We start from the raw sequence: 20708 nt of genomic DNA, 5'->3' as shown, positions 1-20708 counted from the left end.
AGAAACACTGTAGAGAAAAAGAGAGCGCATCAAAAGACCACGCCTCAATCAGTACATCTCAAATGGTCTTCAACATCTATACCTAGGCATCAATGGTCTGAGTGCTTCAAATTATTACCTTACGGGAAGAAAAATCAATTCTGTCTCAGCTCAGCTGCATGGGGATGATGACATAGGGCCTGCATACAGTATACCAGCTATACAAATATTGGAGGCAGTTAGAGCCAGGGATTTTAGCATGTAGATGTAATAACTGTATAATAACATTGTTGTCCCTATGTTCAAATGATGTTAATGTTTCCTAGTGCACAGTAATCATTTCGATCAAATTAGCTATGGTTTTGGATACATTTGCGAGGATATATTTGGTCCTTTGATATGTTCTGTGTGTGGAACAGACTGGCTCGCTAGGACCATAGACCTAGATAGGTGGAGGAGGTCGACTTGTGACATCTGATGGGGGGGAAGGGGACCACAAACATAGATAATGGAGCACCTTATCAGTGACCAATGGTTATCAAAGTTATCTTACCCAAGCAGGGAGATCCTTTTTACTTTTGAACATTTTCATGTCTGTATATTGTTGTTCGTTGTCATTGTGATGAATGGCGGACCGCAGACGAGCTTCTTTTGCCTCACGTGAGTGCTTCCATCCCGTGTAGACCATGAGCCCGAACACCAACAGACTGGTGCTAACTCGGTAGTACCCTGCAAGATAAACGGGCAGCAAGGCACCTAGGCACTTGCCGAATGTCCAAAGAACCGATACAGCGTCAACACCTTGTGGTTTGGGGGTTTCAAGTTCTAAACTATTCGGTGTATTCTTTTCGGAATGGGCCGACCCAGATGCGTCCTTGGTGGATTCTCCCTGCCCCGAGTCCGGATTTTGCATCGTGGCGTTTTCTGACAGAAAATGTAAGCTAGCGCAAGTTCTTCAATGCCTACTTTTCAACAGACTGCTATCTAATGTAGGCTACAACTCAGTACTGACGAATAGGCTATGTATCTAGTCGATTTTAAAACTGCATCTCTATATCTTCATAATCCAGCCAGTCTTCTTAGCGGGTAGTGTACGGGTACTGCCAAATTTAGACAATGCGTGGCATTAAACGTTGAGTACACAACTTAATAAGCCATTTACTAAAAAATTACAATAACACATTTCAATACGTAGCTAGCTACTCCTCCATGTGTTGTCTTTCAAGGAGGAAAAACATATGAACACACTAGACTAGGCCAGGGCTGTGTTCTAGAATCTAGCCAGTGCCGTTAGCAGAACCGAAATACGCCCAGCCCATAAAATGAAAAGGATTACTGCTATCTGGGATTCTTGGGACGTCCCTTCCCTTAACCATGAAACCATTACCAGTTAAAATGTATATTTCAATGTGGTGACGTCAGAGTTCGACGTCTTAAGGATCCCAGATAGCAAGGACCGAAGAGAAAAGCAGCAGTCGAATTATTTGACTCATTCCTGACTTCGCATGCTTGACTTGTCATGGGTCGATAGTTGGCAACTAAAGGTTAGGGTTGCGGAAAAACTGAAGCGAACTGTCACTGCGTGCTGAAGTGCCGCGAAAGCAGTATTACATTGATCTAATCTGTAAAAATGTCTATGAAAAATCCTCCCACCCCGGGCATCTATTTCGGTTTGAGAGACAGAAAGGCACAGCTGCGGGGGAAATTTACACATTGGACCCCCCAAAAAAAACATACAGTAGGCCTAGGCCTATTCATTATGTTTTTCAGAGTTGTACCCAAAATTACCCATAGTCAATACAGAAAAGCAATTCACAGACTATAACCCATGCACTTCTGTTTATTTTACACTTGCAGAGCTCCTATTCTTTCCCAATCCCCCAGTGGCGATTTTAGTACATCTTGGTGGGGCAAACATCTGCATTTTGGAGCTGCCTTTGTCAAGAAAGCAAAAAAGAGATCATGTTTGTATGCAGCTTTATTTTTTCATATATTTTTTTTTACATTGTTTGCAAACTGCTCCATCTGCCCTGAATGACAGGTCGCCAATGCAATCCCCCCTAAAGCCTGTACCAGGGTCATGGCTAGATGGTACAGCTTTTGTCAAATTGATGTCAAACTATTTATTTATTGCATTTTAGCTAACCATAACCCTTTTCCTAACTTTTACAGGCTTTTGTTTTTCCGTTTATATTTCGAGGTTGGACGTTAGCACACTGGGCGCACCGATGGCTGTCACCTCTTTAGTCAGTGCCCCAGTTGGCTTGAGAGATGTGGAGGGTTAACACCTTTGGTTGGCTTTCCCTATTTGATTTCTAAAAAACAATCATTTATCTGATTTCCCTAATTTTTATGTTTTGCTTCCTGTCTTTAAGTTTGGTGTGGGTTTTTATTTTGTTTGACTCTTCTTGGGCAAATTTAGTGGGTGCCTTAGGTCCCAGTTGTTGTTGCCAGTCAACTTTCAGAACCCCTCCTAAAATCCCACCTGTTAGTTCCCCCCTCTGTTTGAGCAACATTTTTTGGTTTGCTTGCTAACACCTAACCGTAACCTAATTATCCTAACCTACTACGTTAATTATCATAACCTGCTAGTGCTACGAAAAGTACATTTTGCAGTTATTATAGCATGAGATCCCCACATTGTAGCCTGTACATTTAATATATTCACTGATCATGTACTCTACCTTGGCAAATAAAGGTGCAGTTCAGGTATGAATGTCTTTGAGATTATTTTTCAGTCATATCCAATACCAGGAGTATCACATTCCAGTCTTTGTATGATGCTGTGTCTGCATGTATGTATTACAACTATACACTTCAAAAGTCTTTACAAATCTTGGTCCTGGGACATCAATGGTTACACATTGTAACTAAGACTAGAAATAGGATTTAACTAGTTAAAGGCTGATTTGTAATTCATATATACAGAAATATAATTTTTTTAAACAGTACACTACACTTCCTATGCCTCATGTAAATACTCTAAAACTGGTTCATCTCAATATGTAATGCCCTTCATCTGCATTGATCTGATAAACAGGATAGGTGTAGTATTCATCAAATGGGAGTTAATTTCAAACAGCAGAGAATGTGAAACGCTTTATTGAAAGAAGTTCATTATCCAAGTGTTATAAATACAAGCATTATAAATATTATAATTTTAATATTATAAATAAAAGTTCAATCTGTACTTCAATGCATATATGTTGTGCATTATAAAAACAGAGGTTAGAAAGGAGGTGGCGAGAGAGGTGTAAAAGACAGAAAGGGAAAGAGGTAAGAACATAGGAGCAGGGAAGGCAGCATATGATTAATGAATCACAGTGGAACCCAAATATTCTCCCAGTTCATCACAATTACATAGTGTCTCTAGTCGGCCCGAAGGTTATCTTAAAAGCGGGTGATGTGGTGATGATGGGACTGGGGGTTGGCATCCTCTCTCACATCAAAACATATCTGCAGACGAGAGACAGATGGAGAGAGCGATAGCATGTTTAAGACTTGTTTACTTTTTTATTCTAACATTGTTTGTCATCATAATAATCAGGAGGTGAAATGCAAAACTGACCTTGGATCATTAACTCTGGGACTACTGCACCTCTATCTGTATTTCAATGTAAAGCATCTTTAATAATACTTCCTGTTGACCTGACCAATTGACCTCTCACCTCTGATCATGCTGTACCCTCTATGTAGCCAGTTCAGATGCGGGAGGGGTTCACCGACACAGCTGATATAACCTAAAGGATTTAGGGAAAAGAGGGATGAAGTGAAGGAGAGAGACTGTCATTGAGAAAATAAGGTAGTTAAAGAGACAGTGTTCAACAGGAATCTGTGTAACCGGTGTGAAAGTGGAGCGATAGGTAACGATGCTTCGAGGGTGACTGTTGTCGGTGTGTGCAGAGGGTCCCTGGTTCGAGCCCAGGTAGGGGCGAGGAGAGGGACGGAAGCTATACTGTTACATGTGGCCTCACCTGGTGTCCACACCACACTAAGTGGCTGCAGAGTACTTTATGCTGAAAAACATGAGCGGACACACAAGGACAAACAATATAGCAATAATGAAGTGTCTTACTATTCTCCATGGTTGGCCCTCTTGCCTATTCTTTGAAGGTGGAAGGAGCCACAGTTGTACACCTGAGCCTGCTTACCGCAGAACACAATCCATCAATCAGATTGATACATGAGTGTGTAGGTTATAGGGTGTCTAATTGTGTGAATTAAAATAGCCTGTTTTGTTTTTGTACAGACATCCCACCCTTACCTAAACATCACCCTCACCTGAGAAGTAGAAATCAAAGGGAGAGAAACTGGGAATTGAATACCTGCAGTTGACATAGCTAAGTAAATGGAAGAATACTCTTACTGCAATGTGAATGGCTCTTAAAAGAGCCTTTGGTTGTGCATCAGCACCCTCTTCCAAGAAGTAGGAGGTGAAGATCTCCCGCACACGGATTGCCTCTCTTGCTGCGTTGTTGGACCCCATCCTTGAAACATCCTGCAGAGCAGCAGACTTCTCCTCTGGCACAAGGCGGCGATCTGCAGATCCCTTCCTGGTCCTCGTGTCCATCATCAAGAAGTTATGCAGGGCACAGGTAGCCTTCACACACCTGAATTCCTCCAGTAGGCAGTCCCAGATGGCCCTGGTCACCCACCTTGCAGTGCCCTACACGTTAACTGCAGGCAATCGTTTTGAAGGAATCTCCAGTTACAAGGTATCTGTAGGAATATGGAAGACAACGTAATTATTAGACTTTTACATCATCAGGTCATTGTAGATTACTAAAGTATAATATCCCTGATAACAAATCATGATAACATTGGATAGATAGATGCATGGGCACACATATGTGCACATGTAGCATGTGACAATAACAGGATCATAACAAGGATAGCATCACAAATGAATACATAAATACCACTTCAAGCTTGATGATGAGTTGATAATTTGAATCCGCTGTGCAGTGCTAGGGCAAAATGTGCACCCCTTTGAGTCCCCAGGACCAGGACTGAGAACCACTGCTCTTCATTGGAACCTTTTCATATGTAGACAAGCTTTCTTAGCTCTCTTTATCTGAGGACAGAAAACGGTGACATTTGCACGATCGGTTTTCTATCGCTCATATCAATGATATCATGTCACCGTGTGGGACTGTGGGTCAATTAACCTTGTCGGAGTGGGCATCCTGATTCTAGTTTGTGAGCTAGGCTGGCGGGGGTAGGTTGACCTCAGGTCTCCCCACTGGAAGCCGGAGGTAGGGGGAGCGGGAGAATCTATCAAATAGCGCACCTCTAACTTTGGACAGTACTAACACAATTAGTAAAATCAGTCACACTATGAAATGCTACCAAATAAACCTCAATGAATTCATAATACTGTTAATATATAGTTTCACAGACTTATTGTTGCATTTTCTTTCTGGTTTGTGCGAAATCGTTAAGAATAATATAAAACCAGTCTGCACACCACCAAGGTGAATTGGTTTAGTCTTGACTCTTGGTTGACAGTGTTGGGGGATGGGTAATACATTGATGCTCGCGGGCCAAATCAACACAAATTTGTTTCTATTTGTCTTTGTTACTTCTTTTGATATTTATGAGTCTTATTTTTGTATATATGTTTATATCATTTTAAATGTTATGATTGTTTATTTGTGTTGTTCCAAATGTCTGAATAAAAACTACAGTTAGTGCAGAATGGGGATTTTTTGGCAGGGGGGCACTGAGTGTGTAGTGCGGAAATAAGGACTCGCTAACCTGGGGCGCTTTCTGTTCGGGAATAAGTGGAATAGTATCAAATACATCAAACATATGGTTTCCATGAGTTTGATGCTATTCCAATCACTCCGTTCCAGCCATTATTATGAGCCATCTTCTCCTCAGCAGCCTCCACTGTATATACAGGATGTACCACCGCCACCTACCGTAACCAATTATGTCAATGCGGAGCTATACGGAGCCCTCTGCTACAATTGGGAGGCCCACAGAGATGCGGGGTGGAACTCGATTTGGCCTCCGCAAACCTCCAGAGCCTCCGGATCCCATTGTCGGATCAAGCATAAAAGGATCTGAATGATTAATCCGAATCTGAAGTGGCCATACGGCATTTACTGTGATGCAGCCTCCGTAGATGTCAGGGCTTTCATACTTCTTGCTCTTAGCGAAGCAGAGCTATTGTGAAGGAAGTTGTCAAGAAAGTAAGTTTGTTTATTTATTCAGAACATACCGCCCCCACCTACCACATTTTTGGATCAAGCATAAATTGGCTTTGTGGAATCATCTCAAATCAGCAGGCACTTTCTTCTTCTTCGATATCATGGCGTTCGTACATTTTGTTTGTGCATGCTGCCACCTACTGTGCGGTAGTGCGTGGTCAATCACATTACACTTATGATACAAAAATAAAAAGGAAAAAATATATAATAATGATAATAATAATGCACCACCTACTAACCCTACACACCACTATTTCATAAAAATAGAAAAATATAATATTACCCACTTCCAACAACCCTACACTCATTAAAAAGCCACTACCCCATTCTACAACTTTGACCCTATCTGCTCCTGCACCATACCAACGACCTAAGAGGATGGGACACCACCACTCAACTGTTACTCTTCTGAAATCAAATCTCATATACCCAAATACTTCTCTGCAGCTGCCACCACATTTATTTACATTCCATTTCTGCAGTACAGTTGACAACCATTTCTATGAACGCTAAAATCCAACCTTAGTGAAACATATCACTCGTTGGCCTATCGTCCTGTGCTGGCACAGATCTACTACTCATATGGATCCTCTCTGGATCCCTCACCCTTGACCCATCCACTGCCTCAGCATACGACACCTTCTGTAATATTCTGCCTCTGGCCACTTCAACCTGCCTCTCTCGCACCGGACACTTCCGATTCCCAGCAGCATGGGCACACCTACAATTGACACACACAATTTTAGCCAACGAAACTACACAATCCTCTGTCCCATGCCCTCCTGCACGCTTCCCACATCTTGGCATCTCCCACCTACACACCTGAAACAGCACAGTGGATTTGGCACAAAAGCTCTAACAGTATACCTGATATATCCTAACATGACTTTGTCAGGTAAAAACTCAAAAGGACTGACAGTGACTCCTCTTTCACCACCGGGTCTGCATCGCACCAAACAGCGAACGTAAAACACCAGGAATCTTCAACTTCAAATTGCTCCACCTCCACATGTAACGCTACGCCAGAAATCATTTCTTTCAATGGTGCCCTATTCTTAAGCACAAAGCAAGAAACCGACCCAAGTTGCATGACACGCAGCGCCCAGAAGAAACATAAATATCACAAGTCCACTACAGGTTACCTTCACTGATTGAACTGCATCCAACTCCTTTCTCATCCACCCTGAAACCACAAATGTATCCGCTAAAAGGCAAGGATCCACTTTCTCCAAAAATGTCACTCCTGCTGGACCAGATTCTTCTTCATTATGTCCATCAATGCCAGCTCCTCACCACACCTTCCACCCCACCTAATTCACCCTCATTCACTTCCATTTCACCTCCAGAAGTCGGTCTGGCGCACGGCTCACTCCGTTTGCACTTAACACCAATCTTCTTCGTCACCCAATCTCCATTTTTATTGCCATCTTCCTAAAATTCAACTCCACCCTCTTCTTCCATCTCCATTCCTCCTTAGATATTCACCTTTGTGTCCCCGTCCCAATATTCCTCTTCTGTCGCCATATTAGCTGGCAGGCACTTTGACTTTGTGGTTGTGCTATCTAGTGCAGGGTGGAAATGGGTGCACTGGTTGCCGGCTTATTATTGACTCGTTATGCAGCCCAATCAGCCACGCAAAATTGGCTAGAGTGGCAACAAATCTGCCCAATTAGCTGATTCGCTTTCCATACTCTGCAGATAACCATACTTGAATAAACCTGGGTCAATGGAAACCTGCCGACTGAAGCTGATTAAACAGCATGATATTACACAGGTGCACCTTGTGCTGGGAACAAAAGGCCACTAAAATGTGCAGTTTTGTCACCAACACAATGCCAGATTCATCAAATTTTAAGGGAGTGTGCAATTGGCATGCTGACTGCAGGAATGTCCACCAGAGTTGTTGCCAGAGAATTGAATGTTCATTTCTCTACCATAAGCTGCCTCCAACATCGTTTTATAAAATTTGGCAGTACGTCCAACCGGCCTCAGAACAGCAGACAATGTATAACCATGCCAGCCCAGGACCTCCACATCTGGCTTCTTTACCTGGGGGATCGTCTGAGACCAGCCACCTGGACAGCTGATGAAACTGTCAGTTTGCACAACCGAAGAATTTCTGCACTAACTGTGAGAAACAGTCTCATGGAAGCTCATCTGCATGCTTGTCATCCACACCAGGGTCTTGACCTGACTGCAGTTCAGTGTCGTAACCGAATTCAGTGGACAAATGGTCACCATCGATGGCCACTGGCATGCTGGAGAAGTGTGCTCTTCATAGAAGAATCCCGGTTTCAACTGTACCGGGCCGATTGTGGACAGCGTGTATGGCATCGTGTGGGCGAGCAGTTTGCTGATGTTAACGTTGTGAACAGAGTGCCCCATTGTGGCATTGGAGTTATGGTATGAGCAGGCATAAGCTATGGACAACGAACACAATTGCATTTTATCGATGGCAATTTGAATGCACAGAGATACCGTGACGAGATCCTGAAGCCCATTGTCGGGATGCTCTGGGTCGAAGCATTTCATTGTAAGGTCTGCACCTGTTGTATTTGGCGCATGTGACAAATAAAATTTGATTTGAATATCTTAGTTATTTTCAGGTCTCATTTTGCAGCTTTGTCAACTATGTGTGTTTTCTATACCTGTTTGCTCCTTTCCCTGTAGGTTTTATAGACGCTCCCTACCCCTTGGCTGCAACCCTTTTAGTGTACCCTGCGCGCACAACCCATGTGGAATTCCTGGTCTTGGCAGCGTTTGGAACTGCTGATCTGTGGTCAAGAACACCAAGTTCATCTCAGCCTATGCTGCCTTCAGTCCCTAGACCTTTTGGCCCTGGTTATCACGGTGGTGGCACAGGCCTACTGATTTGTCCTAAGTGTAGATTCTCTTTTCTCCCTCACCTACCTGTCCATCTCAATTGAATTCCATGCTGTCACTTGTCCGCTCAAACATGGTCATCTATTGCCCACCAGGTGCCCTTGTAGAGTTTCTCAATGATCTTGACACCTTGATAAGCTCATTTCCTGACAATGGCTCACCTCTTTGTAATGGGCGACTTCAACCTCCCGACGTCTGCCATCGATTCATTTATTTATTCTCCCTCGTTGCCCTCACCCTTTCCAAGCCCCCTCCCACTCACAAGGCTGGTAATAGGCTTGACCTCATTTTTACTAGAGGCTGTTCGCCTACTAATTTCACTGAAACCCCCTTCCAGGTCGCTGATCCCCACTTTGTTTCAGTGTCGGTCTCCTTCTCCTCCAACCCTATCCACTCAACCCCTACCCAGACGGTCATGTGCCGTCGCAATTCTCTCCCTTCTGCTAAATCTTTCTCCCTCTTGATTTTGCCTTTCAACATTACTCTCCTCCTTTTCTGCATCCTATGACTCACACTGTCCCTTTTCCTCCCGTCCGTCCGTCTCGGCCCTCCCCCACTGCTGAGTGACTCATTGTGAACTTCCAGAACAGGGCTGCGGAGTGAAAATGGAGGTAACTAAATCTCCCTTTCACTCCCCCATCTATCTGCTGCTAAAGCCACTATCACTCTAAATTTCCAACTTCTGCCTCTAACCCTAGGAAACTATTTTGCTCCTCTATCCTCCACCCCCTCCCTCTCTGTCCCATTCACACAGAACTACTCCTAGACATCTTTCTCCTCTCTCTCTAGATGAAATCCTGTGACTTGAGGTCCGGCTGCCCGAAAACCTGCCAGCTCGACCCCATTCCCTCCAGACCATCTCTGGAGACTTTCTCCCATTCCTTACCTCCCTCAACTTATCCCTGCCCACAGGCTTCGTCCACTCTGACTTCAAAATGGCCTGAGTCGCTCCCCTCCTCAAGAAACCAACACACGACCCCTCTGACATCACACTACAGACCGGTATCCTTTTATTTCCAAGACACTTGAGCGTGCGGTCTCTGACCAACTCTCTTGCTATCGCTCTCAGAACTATCTTCTTGACCCCAACCAGTCAGGCTTCAAGACCGGTCACTCAACCGAGACTGCTCTCCTGTGACACAGAGGCTGACTATCTCCTTTTATCCTCCTAGATCTATACGCTGCCTTTGACACCGTGAACCATCAGATCCTCATCTCCACACTTGGACTGCATTTTACCTGGCAGGTCTCTCGTACCAGGTGACGTGGAGAGGATCTGTGTCTGCACCACGTACTCACTACTGGTGTCCCCTAGGGTTTGGTTCTAGGTCCCCTAGTCTCTTTATACACCAAGTTATTTGGCTCCGTCATATCCTCACACGGTCTCTATCATTGCTATGCAGATGACATAGCAAAGACACCCAGGTGGCAACAGAGCATGACCCTACCTCACACAGGAAGCGGCACTTGTATTCTCCCATCTGGGCTTCCTGCTTGTTCCATCAAAACCCTGCAACTTACCAGAATGCCGCAGCCCGCATGGTGTTCAACCTTCCCAAGTTCTCCCATGTCACCCCGCTCCTCGTACACTCCACTGGCTTCCAGTCAAAGCTCGTATCCACTACAAGGTACTTGCCTACGGAGCAGCAAGAGGAACTGTCACTCTTTACCTTCAGGCTCAATCAATCATCAATCTAATTTATTATAAAGCCCTTCTTACATCAGCTGATGTCACAAAGTGCTGTACAGAAACCTAGCCTAAAACCCCAAACAGCAAGCAATGCAGGTGTAGAAGTACACCGTGAAGCACACTATTCTGATACCCTACACCCCAACCCAAGTACTCCGTTCTGCCACCTCTGGTCTCTTGGCCCTCCCACCCCTACGGGAGGGCAGCTCCAGCTCAGTCAAAGCTTTTCTCTGTCCTGGCACCCCAAGGTGGAACCACCTGGGCACTGACTTTACAGATAGTAAGTACATTTTTCCTCAAAGTAGCTATGACTGAAATGTGGTTGGCCCACCTAGCTATCTTAAGATGAATGCACTAACTAAGTCGCTCTGGATAAGAGCCTCTGCTAAATTACAAATGTATAAAACGATGAGTACATTTGGAATTGATCAAAAACATGTTTACTAAAGGTGTTTCTATTCCAAGCTTACCCATTCCCTTCATGGTAGACTTACCTTTGTTTAGGCTCAACTGAGTTTAGGCTGGAAAGGGCAAAGATACCAATGCTTCAAACACTGAAAAATGTATCTGATGGTGTGTCAATCAGTAACCTTATCGACCCATAACATTACTCTAGATAACTTGATTAATTAGTAATAACAGGACAGATTCATTTTCTTGTGGTTGTTATTCTCATTAAATGTGTGCAAAATAAGTTACACAAGCAAAACCCATAATCATAAATAACGGAAGCTATCTGAAATGTCATAAACCCCTTGCAATGTCATGACAGTCAAATTTGTCAAACTATGAATATCACCCTGACATTTTTACAGTTTGTCGTTATTTTTGGTATCTGTTTGAAGAAGTCCTTTTGGCACACAAACCTTTAACAAGTTCAGAGGTCACCTCAGAGGACTACCTGCAACGCTGCCACAGAGCAGGGTTTGTGTGGTGAAGGCATCCTATCATCATTAACCTTTTCTCTGCCCATGGCATGTGGGCATTAGGGATCACCCACCTCAATGTCTCCCCTCAAGTCATTCAGCAGAGGGATGGTATGTAGAATTCCATCTTTAGTTCCATGGGAGGGTCCTAGAGAGTGTGCTGCATCAGTGAGGTATGGTGGTGATCCTCATACTCTGGCTGGCGATAGGGTATGACACCATGGGGCTGGTGGCATGGCTTATAGTGATGCCAGGCAGAGGCTGTGCCATGGATACAGCCACCGGCGCCACTGAAACAGTGATGGGTGCCATGGAGACGGGAGGCACCATGCCCTGGGCGATGGTCTGAACCAGGGCGGCTGAGAGCGGGGTGATCTCGGGGTTGAGGTGGGGCAGGGGAGCGCTGGATGGGGCAGCATTAGATGGGGGCACTGTAGGGGCACCGGTGGGGGCCACTAGGTCCTGCTGTGTGAGGGTGACGGTACGAGGCTGCAGCCCGGCGCTGCTCAGGGTGGTATGGGTCTGGGCGATGCTGTGGTTGTAGGAACTGACCGAGCCCACGGGGGACGCCATGGTCTGCTCAGAGGGGGCTGGGGTGGAGGACAGGGTCATCACCGACACCTTGGTCTGGCTCCGGAACTGGGCATTCTGCTCCAGCAGCACCTCGTTGGTGGCCATGAGGTTTGACACCTGAAGAAAAGATTAACAAGGTATTTGAGGAGTGATCTTAAAAGGTTAATAGATACATTGTATTGTTATGTGTGGTTGTTGATTATGTGTGGAGGGATGTTCATCATCACCCGCCTGCTAGACTGACCTGTTTCTTCAATTCATCCACTCTCCTCCTCAGCAGGGTGTTTTCCTCCTCCAGAAACCTGTACTCCAGGGGCCGGGGTGAGAGGGCCGCCTGCACCCCGAGCTCATAGTGCCCCCCTCCGTTCCCGTCCAGCCGGAGACCCTCCAGCCTGCGTCTCTTCAGCTGCAGCATTGTGTGGTCCACAGGGGCTTCCAGGGGCGATGTCTCATACAGACCGCTCTCAAACAGGGGGTCGTACGCCGAGCAGGGGCCCCTGTCAAAACGATGAGGTCCTGAGGCCCCCATGGAGATGCAACCCCCAATCCCACTTACCCCTACTCCTCCCACCCCTAAGATACCCGGGTCTCTGCAACCCCCAAGGCTGGGGCAGCCCATCCCCATCATGTTGCCCCCACCTCCACCCCCCACCAGTCCAGCCATGCCTCCACAGGCACCCACCCCAACCCCTCCGCCTGTGTTCACCATCCCACTGGCCCCTGGCCCCAACACGCTCCCCACACCCACTCTTGCCGGCTCGTACTCATTGTCTTTCTTGACGTGGCGGAACTTACACTTGTTGCCCCGCTGGCACTCACCCTTCAGAAAGTCCCTGCAGATGGGGACCTCCCCTCGGCTGTGGGGGAGGTCCATGGGGGACAGGCCCAGTCCTGCAGCTACTTTCCCCCTCAACCTGAGGGGCAGCTCCCCTGACTTCTTATAGTAGTCCTCATCCTCCTTGGAGCCGTGGACGAAGCGGCAGTTGGAGCGGACACACTCCTTGTTCTGGTAGTCGTGGCAGAATACAAACTCGTTCTTCTGCACCCCGAGGTCTGGCACCTCGTTGAAGTCGGGGTGTTTGAAGCGGCAGCGTTTGCCCCTCTTACACACGTTCCTCAAGAAGTCTCTGCAGACCCCGTCCGGGGCCGGTTCTGACCCCGAGCCCCCGGCTCCACCTCCCCCGCAGTTGTTCCCATTCCCCAGGGCCCCTCCTCCACCCATGCCCCCAGAACCAGAGCCACTGTCTTCACCTCCTGCGGATCCCCCCCGGCCTTCTCCCGTGCCCCCTCCTAAACCAGACCCCACTTCCTCGCTCACACTAGTACCCACCCCGCCGCTGCTCCCACCACCACCTGACAGGTAGGTGCTGTCCCGGTCAGGCATGGCGCTTGGCCCAGCGCAAGGGGAACACAGCACTCATGTGTGTGGGCAAGTGACTTATTCTGAAAGCCTTTTCTGTTCCATGATAATGACTGTAGCTCAGATTCTCTTTGGACCAATGCAATCCTTTACCATGGCATCTGAAAGATACATGTCAAGTTGGTTGTTAACAAGTTTAAATATATTCTGTGTGACCGTTATCTAGCTAGATAGTTAAATAAATCTACACATAGGCAATGGCATCTGTGAGAACAAACGCTTGCAATTAAAATCATTGATTGGACAAACACAGAAGTGAGTGGAAAGTATAATTATACAGACCAAATGCCCGGTACAGGGACATTAAACAACAAGGCTCCAGAGTGGGTAAGGCACTAAGTAGGCGTCACTACTGACACAGGTTCGATCCAGTCTGTATCACAACCGGCCGTGATTGTGAGTCGCATAGGCCGGCGCACAATTGGCCCAGCTTCATCCGGGTTAGGGGAGGGTTCGGCCGGGGGGGGGGGGGCTTTACAAGTAGGCTGTCATTGTAAATAAGAATGTGCTCTTAACTGACTTGCCTAGTTAAACACAGGTTAAATAAGAAAATAAAAAAAGAAAGACAATCTCTGTTGAGACTAACATAACTAGCTAGTCTTGGCTATAGGCAACAGACTCTTGCTGTTTAAGAGGTAAATAGCAACCTTGGCCCTAACAAGCTGGTTAGCTAAACAACATGTTAACTAGCGACATAACGTTAGCCCCTGGGCTCCCGAGTGGCGCAGCGGTCTAATGCATATCAGTGCTAGAGGCGTCACTACAGACCCTGGTTCGATTCCAGGCTGTATCACAACCGGTCGTGATTGTGAGCCCCGTAGGGCGGCGCACAATTGGCCCAGCGTCGTCCGCGTTATGGTTTGGGAGTAGGCCGTTATTGTAAATAAGAATGTGTTCTTAACTGACTTGCCTAGGTAAATAAAATATATATATATATATATATTTTAAATCACGGCCTAGCCCAGGTTGCTTAGCCGGGAGGGTAGCTGAAGGAGAGCTATCTAACGTTATAGCTATTAATATAGCTAGCTAACAGGTGCATATTTTTGTGGCTAGCTAGCTAACGCAACCGTACAAGCTGCAGTCACATGGTACAATTGTGCAAGCAAACTAGATGCAGGCATTCAGCTGCTACAGTGTGTTGAAGATGTCTGGTTACACAGCTAAGGTTAGCTATATACATTACCTATGACTAGCCGTCAAAGAACTTACCAAAATGATGACTTCAGGAGCATTTAACGCAGAAGGAACGGTGTACTTTCGATGTCAGCTGATGGTATTTCTATTTTACGAATGTGAGACAAATGTTTAACTATCATTCCTATGGCCTTTTAACACATTATTTAAGTCGTGTTGTTTGGTCCTCCAAAGACTCAAAACAAAACCACCAGAGAAGAAGATTTTCTACCTCTACTGTTCCAAAATATTTCCACATCGTCCTGCAGATTTGCTGCCATCTACTGGACGTAGGGGATGAAAACAAACACCAGACTTTCTGCGCTTGCGCTAATTCTAATTATTCTATGATAATATGGCGGCCCGCAAACAATCGTTAAAGTGAATGCCGCCACCTACTGTGCTGGAATGTACGATCAATCATGATCTGCCCAATTCTGTACTACCATGAAAATAAAATTCAAAACCAAATAAATCCCTAACTTCTACCACACCCTCCCCCCAAAACACCTCCCCAACCCCATTAAAGTTGATATATATATCATGCTGAAACACTCCACCCTTAGGATTGTTCAGCATGTCCTTGCTTCCTACCCTGGCCATCTTTATGCTTTCTTTGCTAGACGTTCCACTGCTTTCTGTATCATGATCTCTCTTCTTCCTGTCTTTCCACTACCGACCGCCTGTGCTACGACATCCGAGCGCCTCTTGTGGGGTGATTACGACACGAGGGAAAAGATGGCGGAAGTGGATGCTGAGTTCGAATCAAGCAGCGCGTCGAGCAAAGTTGGTGAAGACAAATGTGTTGAATGGACAACAGTAGTAGTGAAAACTGGAACAAAAATAAAATTGGCTAAAATTGGAGTGGAGGATACGTGTATGAATGATAATGAATCACTTCTTGTTGTAATGCGTTTGTTGAGTAAGGATGCATATGTGGGGAAAACACGTTTGAGGTGTCAAATTGTTAAGTATGCGCTGGGAAAAGTGGAGTGGAGTCTCAGTGACCAGGAGTGACCTTATTTTGATTAATTGTATTTCTGAAGAACAGAGTAAGATTGCAGTGAGCCTCAAAAGAATCCTAACAACAGAGGTTTTGTGTTTTGAACTTTGGAGTAGAGCACCCATCAAAGGAGTCATCTCAGGGGTGAAAATCGATGTTCAGGTTGAATATCTGAAGACAATTCCCAGTGGGTGAATGGAGAAAAATAAGAAAGTCTGCCGGTCCTGTTGTTTTTTGATAAAGAGCAAATTGACGTGGCAAAAGTTAGAGCAGTCTATCGAATCTCCTATGCGGAGGCGATTAAAATAATTGAGAATACAAGTGATGCTAGTGAAGATCTGGTAGTGGATACACCACAGCTTGTAGTAAATGTTTGCTGCCAGTCAAAAGATACCCTGTGTGTTAAAAAGGTGGATTTTGTGGCATTCATTGCCACAGTTATAAACTGTACGGCTCAAGTCTCAAAGAAGTCTAAGAACTGGACATTATTGTGGCTGCGGCAGAAACGTTTTGGGAGCTTAATGGGTACTGGCGTCAGTAGACCCGCTTTCCCAGGTTCCCCTTGAGCCTGTGTAGGGATCAGATCTGTTAAATTTTTAACAGAAAACTTGTTTGATTGAGTTTATTTATTTTTTGGTAGTTTTATTTTAGTTCATTTATTTTTATATACATGTATATTTTTTATTATTTATTGTTATTTTGTTCCATTTTTGGGAATCCTGTTTCCATCCCGCACAGTAGGTGGCGATATACCATTGCCAATATACCATAGAAGAAGAAGAAGATTCCGACACGACGCTGCCTGCAGGAGGACAGGTGACCCTGTACCTGCCTGAAGAAAGTGGGGGTAGTGGGTGCGTGCAGCTGGAAAACAAGACCAAGATGCATTGCTGGCGGTGGTGCTTCATGGGACTTTCATAGCAGGTTAGGAGAGACTTTTCGCTAACCTTAACCTCAGTCTCCTAACCTGCTATGTTAATTATCCTAACCTGCTGCATTAATTCGCCTAACCTTCTGCGTTAATTCTCTTAACCTGCTACGAAAAAGTCACTTTGGTATCGAAGTGGCGTGAAAAGAGTCTTTCCCTGTGCTTCATAGCTTAAAAGGCCTAAACTGAAAGCTGAAATAACCTTTTAGGTACCAGCAGAGCTTGGGTAATTATATAACTTGTCACATATAATCTTAAAATTCAAAGGGAAGGCGACTTTGAACATCTTGTGGCTGCTGCTTATATACTAGACCGGGCATGCTATTAAACATATTATCACCTAATCAGACCATTTTTACTGATCCAGCTGGGTGAGCCTTTCATGAATTAACACTCGGCACTTTACTTTTTCCCCCATTTCTATCCATGACTTTGCTGATGGCTACTTTATTGAGGAAAAATGTAGGCTACTTACTATGACCTTGATTTGTGGTTGTCCCTCCTATCTTCTTAGGGATAGGGGGCGACATTTTCACTTTTGGATGAATTGGTGCCCAAATTAAACGGCCTCGTACTCTGTCCTAGATCATATGATATGCATATTATTATTACTATTGGATAGAAAACACTCTGAAGTTTCTAAAACGGTTTGAATTATATCTGTGAGTAAAACAGAACTCATATGGCAGGCAAACTTCCAAACAGGAAGTGAAAATTCTGAAATGGGTCGCTGTGAAAGGCATCGCCTATTCAATTGCCTTATATTTATGGATCTGTATGCACTTCATACGCCTTCCACTAGATGTCAACAGGCAGTAGAACGTGGAATGAAGCATATAGCTTGATGTGGGACCGGATGAGAGCCAATGGAGTGACTGGTCAGGCATATTGCCAGTTCTTGGCCACGCACACTACGCATGTGATGTCCTTGTCTGCAATGCATTAGATAGACATGAAGAAATTCTCCGTCTGGGACGTTATTGGATATATATGAGAAAAACATCCTGAAGATTGATTCTCAACTGAGTTTGACCAGTTTATTCGATTTGTAATATCACTTTTTGAAGTTTTCGTTCATTAGCGTAAAGTTCGATGGACACGTGAACTACACATGCTAGCCAAAGTTGCTAATTCGACAGAAGTAATGGACATTATAAAACAAAAAAACTATTTATTGTGGAACTAGGATTCCTGGCACTGCATTCTGATGAAAGATCATCAAAGGTAAGGGAATATTTATGATGTAATTTCGTATTTCTGTTGACTCCAACATGGTGGAGAATGGCTGAGCGCTGTCTCAGATTATTGCATGCTGTGCTTTTTACTAAAGTTATTTTTTAAATCTAACACAGCGGTTGCATTAAGAACCAGTGTATCTTTAATTATATGTTAAACATGTATCTTTCATCAAAGTTTATGATGAGTATTTCTGTATTTCACGTGGCTATCTGTAATTACTTTCGCTATTTTGGAGCCATTTCTGAACATGGCGCCAATGTAAAACCACGATTTGTGGCTATAAATATGCACATAATCGAACAAAACATAAATGTATTGTATAACATGATGTCATATGACTGTCATCTGATGAAGTTGTTCAAAGGTTAGTGATTAATTTTATCTCTATTTGTGGGTTTTGTGAAAGCTATCTTTTCTGTGAAAAAATTTGCTGTATTGGACTTGTGATTTCATGAAATTATATTGTATTATATCCCTGTGGCGCTAGGCTATGCTATGCTAGTCAGCGTTTCTGATGAGAATGATCCCGGATCCGGGATGGGTAGTCCAGAAAGGTTTTAAGTTAATGCAAGTCTGAATGCAAAACTGTAAATCGCTCTGGATAAAAGCGTCTGCTAAATTGCTAAAATGTAATGTTAAGCATAGCACAAATGTTCAACCAACCTTTACTTGGTGATACTTTCTCAATTACCAACTTGGAAGACAACATGTCTTCTAAACTTCCATGTCTAGTTGCAGGGGGTTCATTTTAATGTAGAAAATGCTCCATTATTACATTTAAGAAATGTTTTGCTCCATGAAGTAATCCAACAATGTGTACTTCTTCAATGAAGTTTAACGGCGGTTGGCATCCAATAAATGTTACATTACCGCCACCTACTAGACTGGAGTATAACTCCCTTATACTTTGCTTGAAAAAATAAATAAACAAATACCCTACCAATACCCTAAAACTAAACTCACTAAAACATATATATATTTTTAAAACACCACCCTACTCCACTATTTAAATCTATTTTGTCCTACTTCAGGCAAACAGCCTGAAAGGATGGGACACCACCACTTAACACACCCTGTAACTCTTCTGACGTCAAGTCTCGCACACCCAAATACCTCTCTGCAGCTGCCACCCCAACCTCAATTTTCTGCGACGTACGTTCCGTCCCTGCAGTACAGTTGATAACCATTGCTATAAATGCAAAAAATCCAATCTTACTGAAACATATATCACTTGTTGGCCTCTGTACTGTACAGGTACAGATCTACTACTCACACCACTCCTCTCAGGATCCCTCCCCCTTGACTCATATTCCTCTACTTTCTTCACTGCCTCAGCATATGAAAACTTCTGCACTACTCTAACCCTGGAAACCTCAACCTGCATCTCTCGCACCGGACATTTCTGATACCCAGCCCCATGGGCACCCCTACAATGAACACATACTGTATCACTACTTTTCCTAATGCTACACATTCCTTTGTCTTATGCCCTTTGGCACACTTCTCACACCCTTGAACTGCCCTCCTACACACTGCTGCCACATGCCCATAAGCTTGACACCTGTAACATCTCACTCTGCTAACACTTTCTACCATTTTTCTTTAACCAACTCGAGCTCACCATCTTCCTCACTCTCTCTCACTCTCCTCTGCCTCTCTTTTACCTTCCATTCCTCCTCCGTATTCCAAGTATACGTCTCCTTATGATAATACTGCACATCTCCTGACCTACATCTTGTTCATTTAACCGGCTGTCACAATCTACGTACAATCAGCACGAACCCCTCGGGATGTGGAGCTCAACAGTGCATCACACTTATAAAGCCACTGCTTAGTCTTTATATTCTTCTTTATCAATATCTACCGCAACGCTTTTCCATTTCAAACACATCCAACCACCATCCACCGTCTCACTTCCTTTTCCGTCCGCCTTCCCATTCCCCTGGATACTACTCCTGCAAACGCTGCACTAGAAGGATCCCAACAATGTGTACGCCACTCTTTTGTCTATTTCAACTATTCTCATTGTTCAAGGCAGGTGAGTGTCATCATGACATGCAGCACGTTGGGGTGGACACACACCTGTCTCAATCAGTGAGGGGGTTTGATTAATCTCGCCCGGCTGCCCACGTTGGCGTGTTTTGCAATGACTGCATTCTATTTGAGCGTGGGCCAGGTGCCCTGCTCTGTCCGAAGGTGAAGTCAGCTCAAAACAAAAGTGAGTAGACTAATTAAGCACTTTTGGAAATGAGTAGGGTTCTGTGTTTTTCCATGCAAAAGTGGTTGCTTTTGATAAACGCTTTATCTGCCTTCCCAATGAAAACTAGTTAGAAAATTATAAAATATATTTGATGGAAAGAGATGTTTCTGGACAATGCACCATGCTGCCTTACTGACAAAATGACTGAGCAGCACCGATTAATGTTGGTTTGAGAAGGGTGCTCCTCTAGGGTTGCCAACTGTCCCGTATTAGCCGGGATGTCCCTGATATTGGGATAAATTGGTTTGTCCCGTATATTCATCCAATCACAGTATAGCATAAACGAGCCAATTCCTGCAAAGTAATTTCTGTTATTGTTCGGTCGGTTTGGCATATCAAGGAAATATGGATAAACCTGCAAAAAAGACTGCAGCAAACAATGTGAAGCAAAAAAGACGTGGGTTAAGCCCGTCAGT

The 20708-nt window shown here is 44.6% G+C and overlaps 2 protein-coding genes and 1 long non-coding RNA gene across 5 annotated transcripts in view; all 3 read right to left on the bottom strand.

The window, feature by feature from the left end:
* Positions 1–1299, bottom strand: part of LOC139560479 (extended synaptotagmin-1-like) — a 38105-nt gene extending 36806 nt beyond the window's left edge. For 2 of the 3 annotated variants that reach the window (XM_071377299.1, XM_071377308.1), the window contains exon 1: positions 533–1299. In XM_071377299.1, the coding sequence (XP_071233400.1) occupies positions 533–892 (360 nt within the window). In that variant the 5' untranslated portion in view covers positions 893–1299. The remainder of the gene's footprint in view (positions 1–532) is intronic. The other variant, XM_071377318.1, reaches the window with a different exon arrangement.
* A 1766-nt stretch (positions 1300–3065) lies between these two features.
* Positions 3066–10564, bottom strand: LOC139560444 (uncharacterized). The gene is made up of 3 exons (XR_011671941.1): positions 4899–10564; positions 3648–4698; positions 3066–3435 (listed from the first exon to the last, which is right to left on the bottom strand). It is a non-coding gene; the product is annotated as an uncharacterized lncRNA (long non-coding RNA).
* Positions 10565–11415: 851 nt separating this feature from the next.
* On the bottom strand, positions 11416–15481 carry LOC139560435 (zinc finger CCCH domain-containing protein 10-like). The gene is made up of 3 exons (XM_071377216.1): positions 14899–15481; positions 12511–13787; positions 11416–12383 (listed from the first exon to the last, which is right to left on the bottom strand). The coding sequence occupies exons 2-3, from the start codon at positions 13648–13650 to the stop codon at positions 11859–11861; spliced, it is 1665 nt and encodes a 554-aa protein (XP_071233317.1). The 5' UTR covers positions 13651–13787; positions 14899–15481; the 3' UTR covers positions 11416–11858.
* Between the last annotated feature and the right edge of the window lie 5227 nt (positions 15482–20708).

The sequence above is a fragment of the Salvelinus alpinus genome, chromosome 2 (assembly GCF_045679555.1).
Source record: "Salvelinus alpinus chromosome 2, SLU_Salpinus.1, whole genome shotgun sequence".
NCBI classification, from domain to species: domain Eukaryota; kingdom Metazoa; phylum Chordata; class Actinopteri; order Salmoniformes; family Salmonidae; genus Salvelinus; species Salvelinus alpinus.
Note: the sequence above shows the minus strand (reverse complement) of the source record. Positions and strands in the feature narration are given on the sequence as shown.

Bases quoted from the DNA above. Each gene is read 5' to 3' on its own strand.
- LOC139560435 (XM_071377216.1), bottom strand. From the start codon at position 13,650: ATGCCTGACCGGGACAGCACCTACCTGTCAGGTGGTGGTGGGAGCAGC. The intron at 12,384-12,510 runs GTCAGTCTAGCA...TCTTTTCTTCAG, and splicing joins TGGATGAATTGAAGAAACAG to GTGTCAAACCTCATGGCCAC.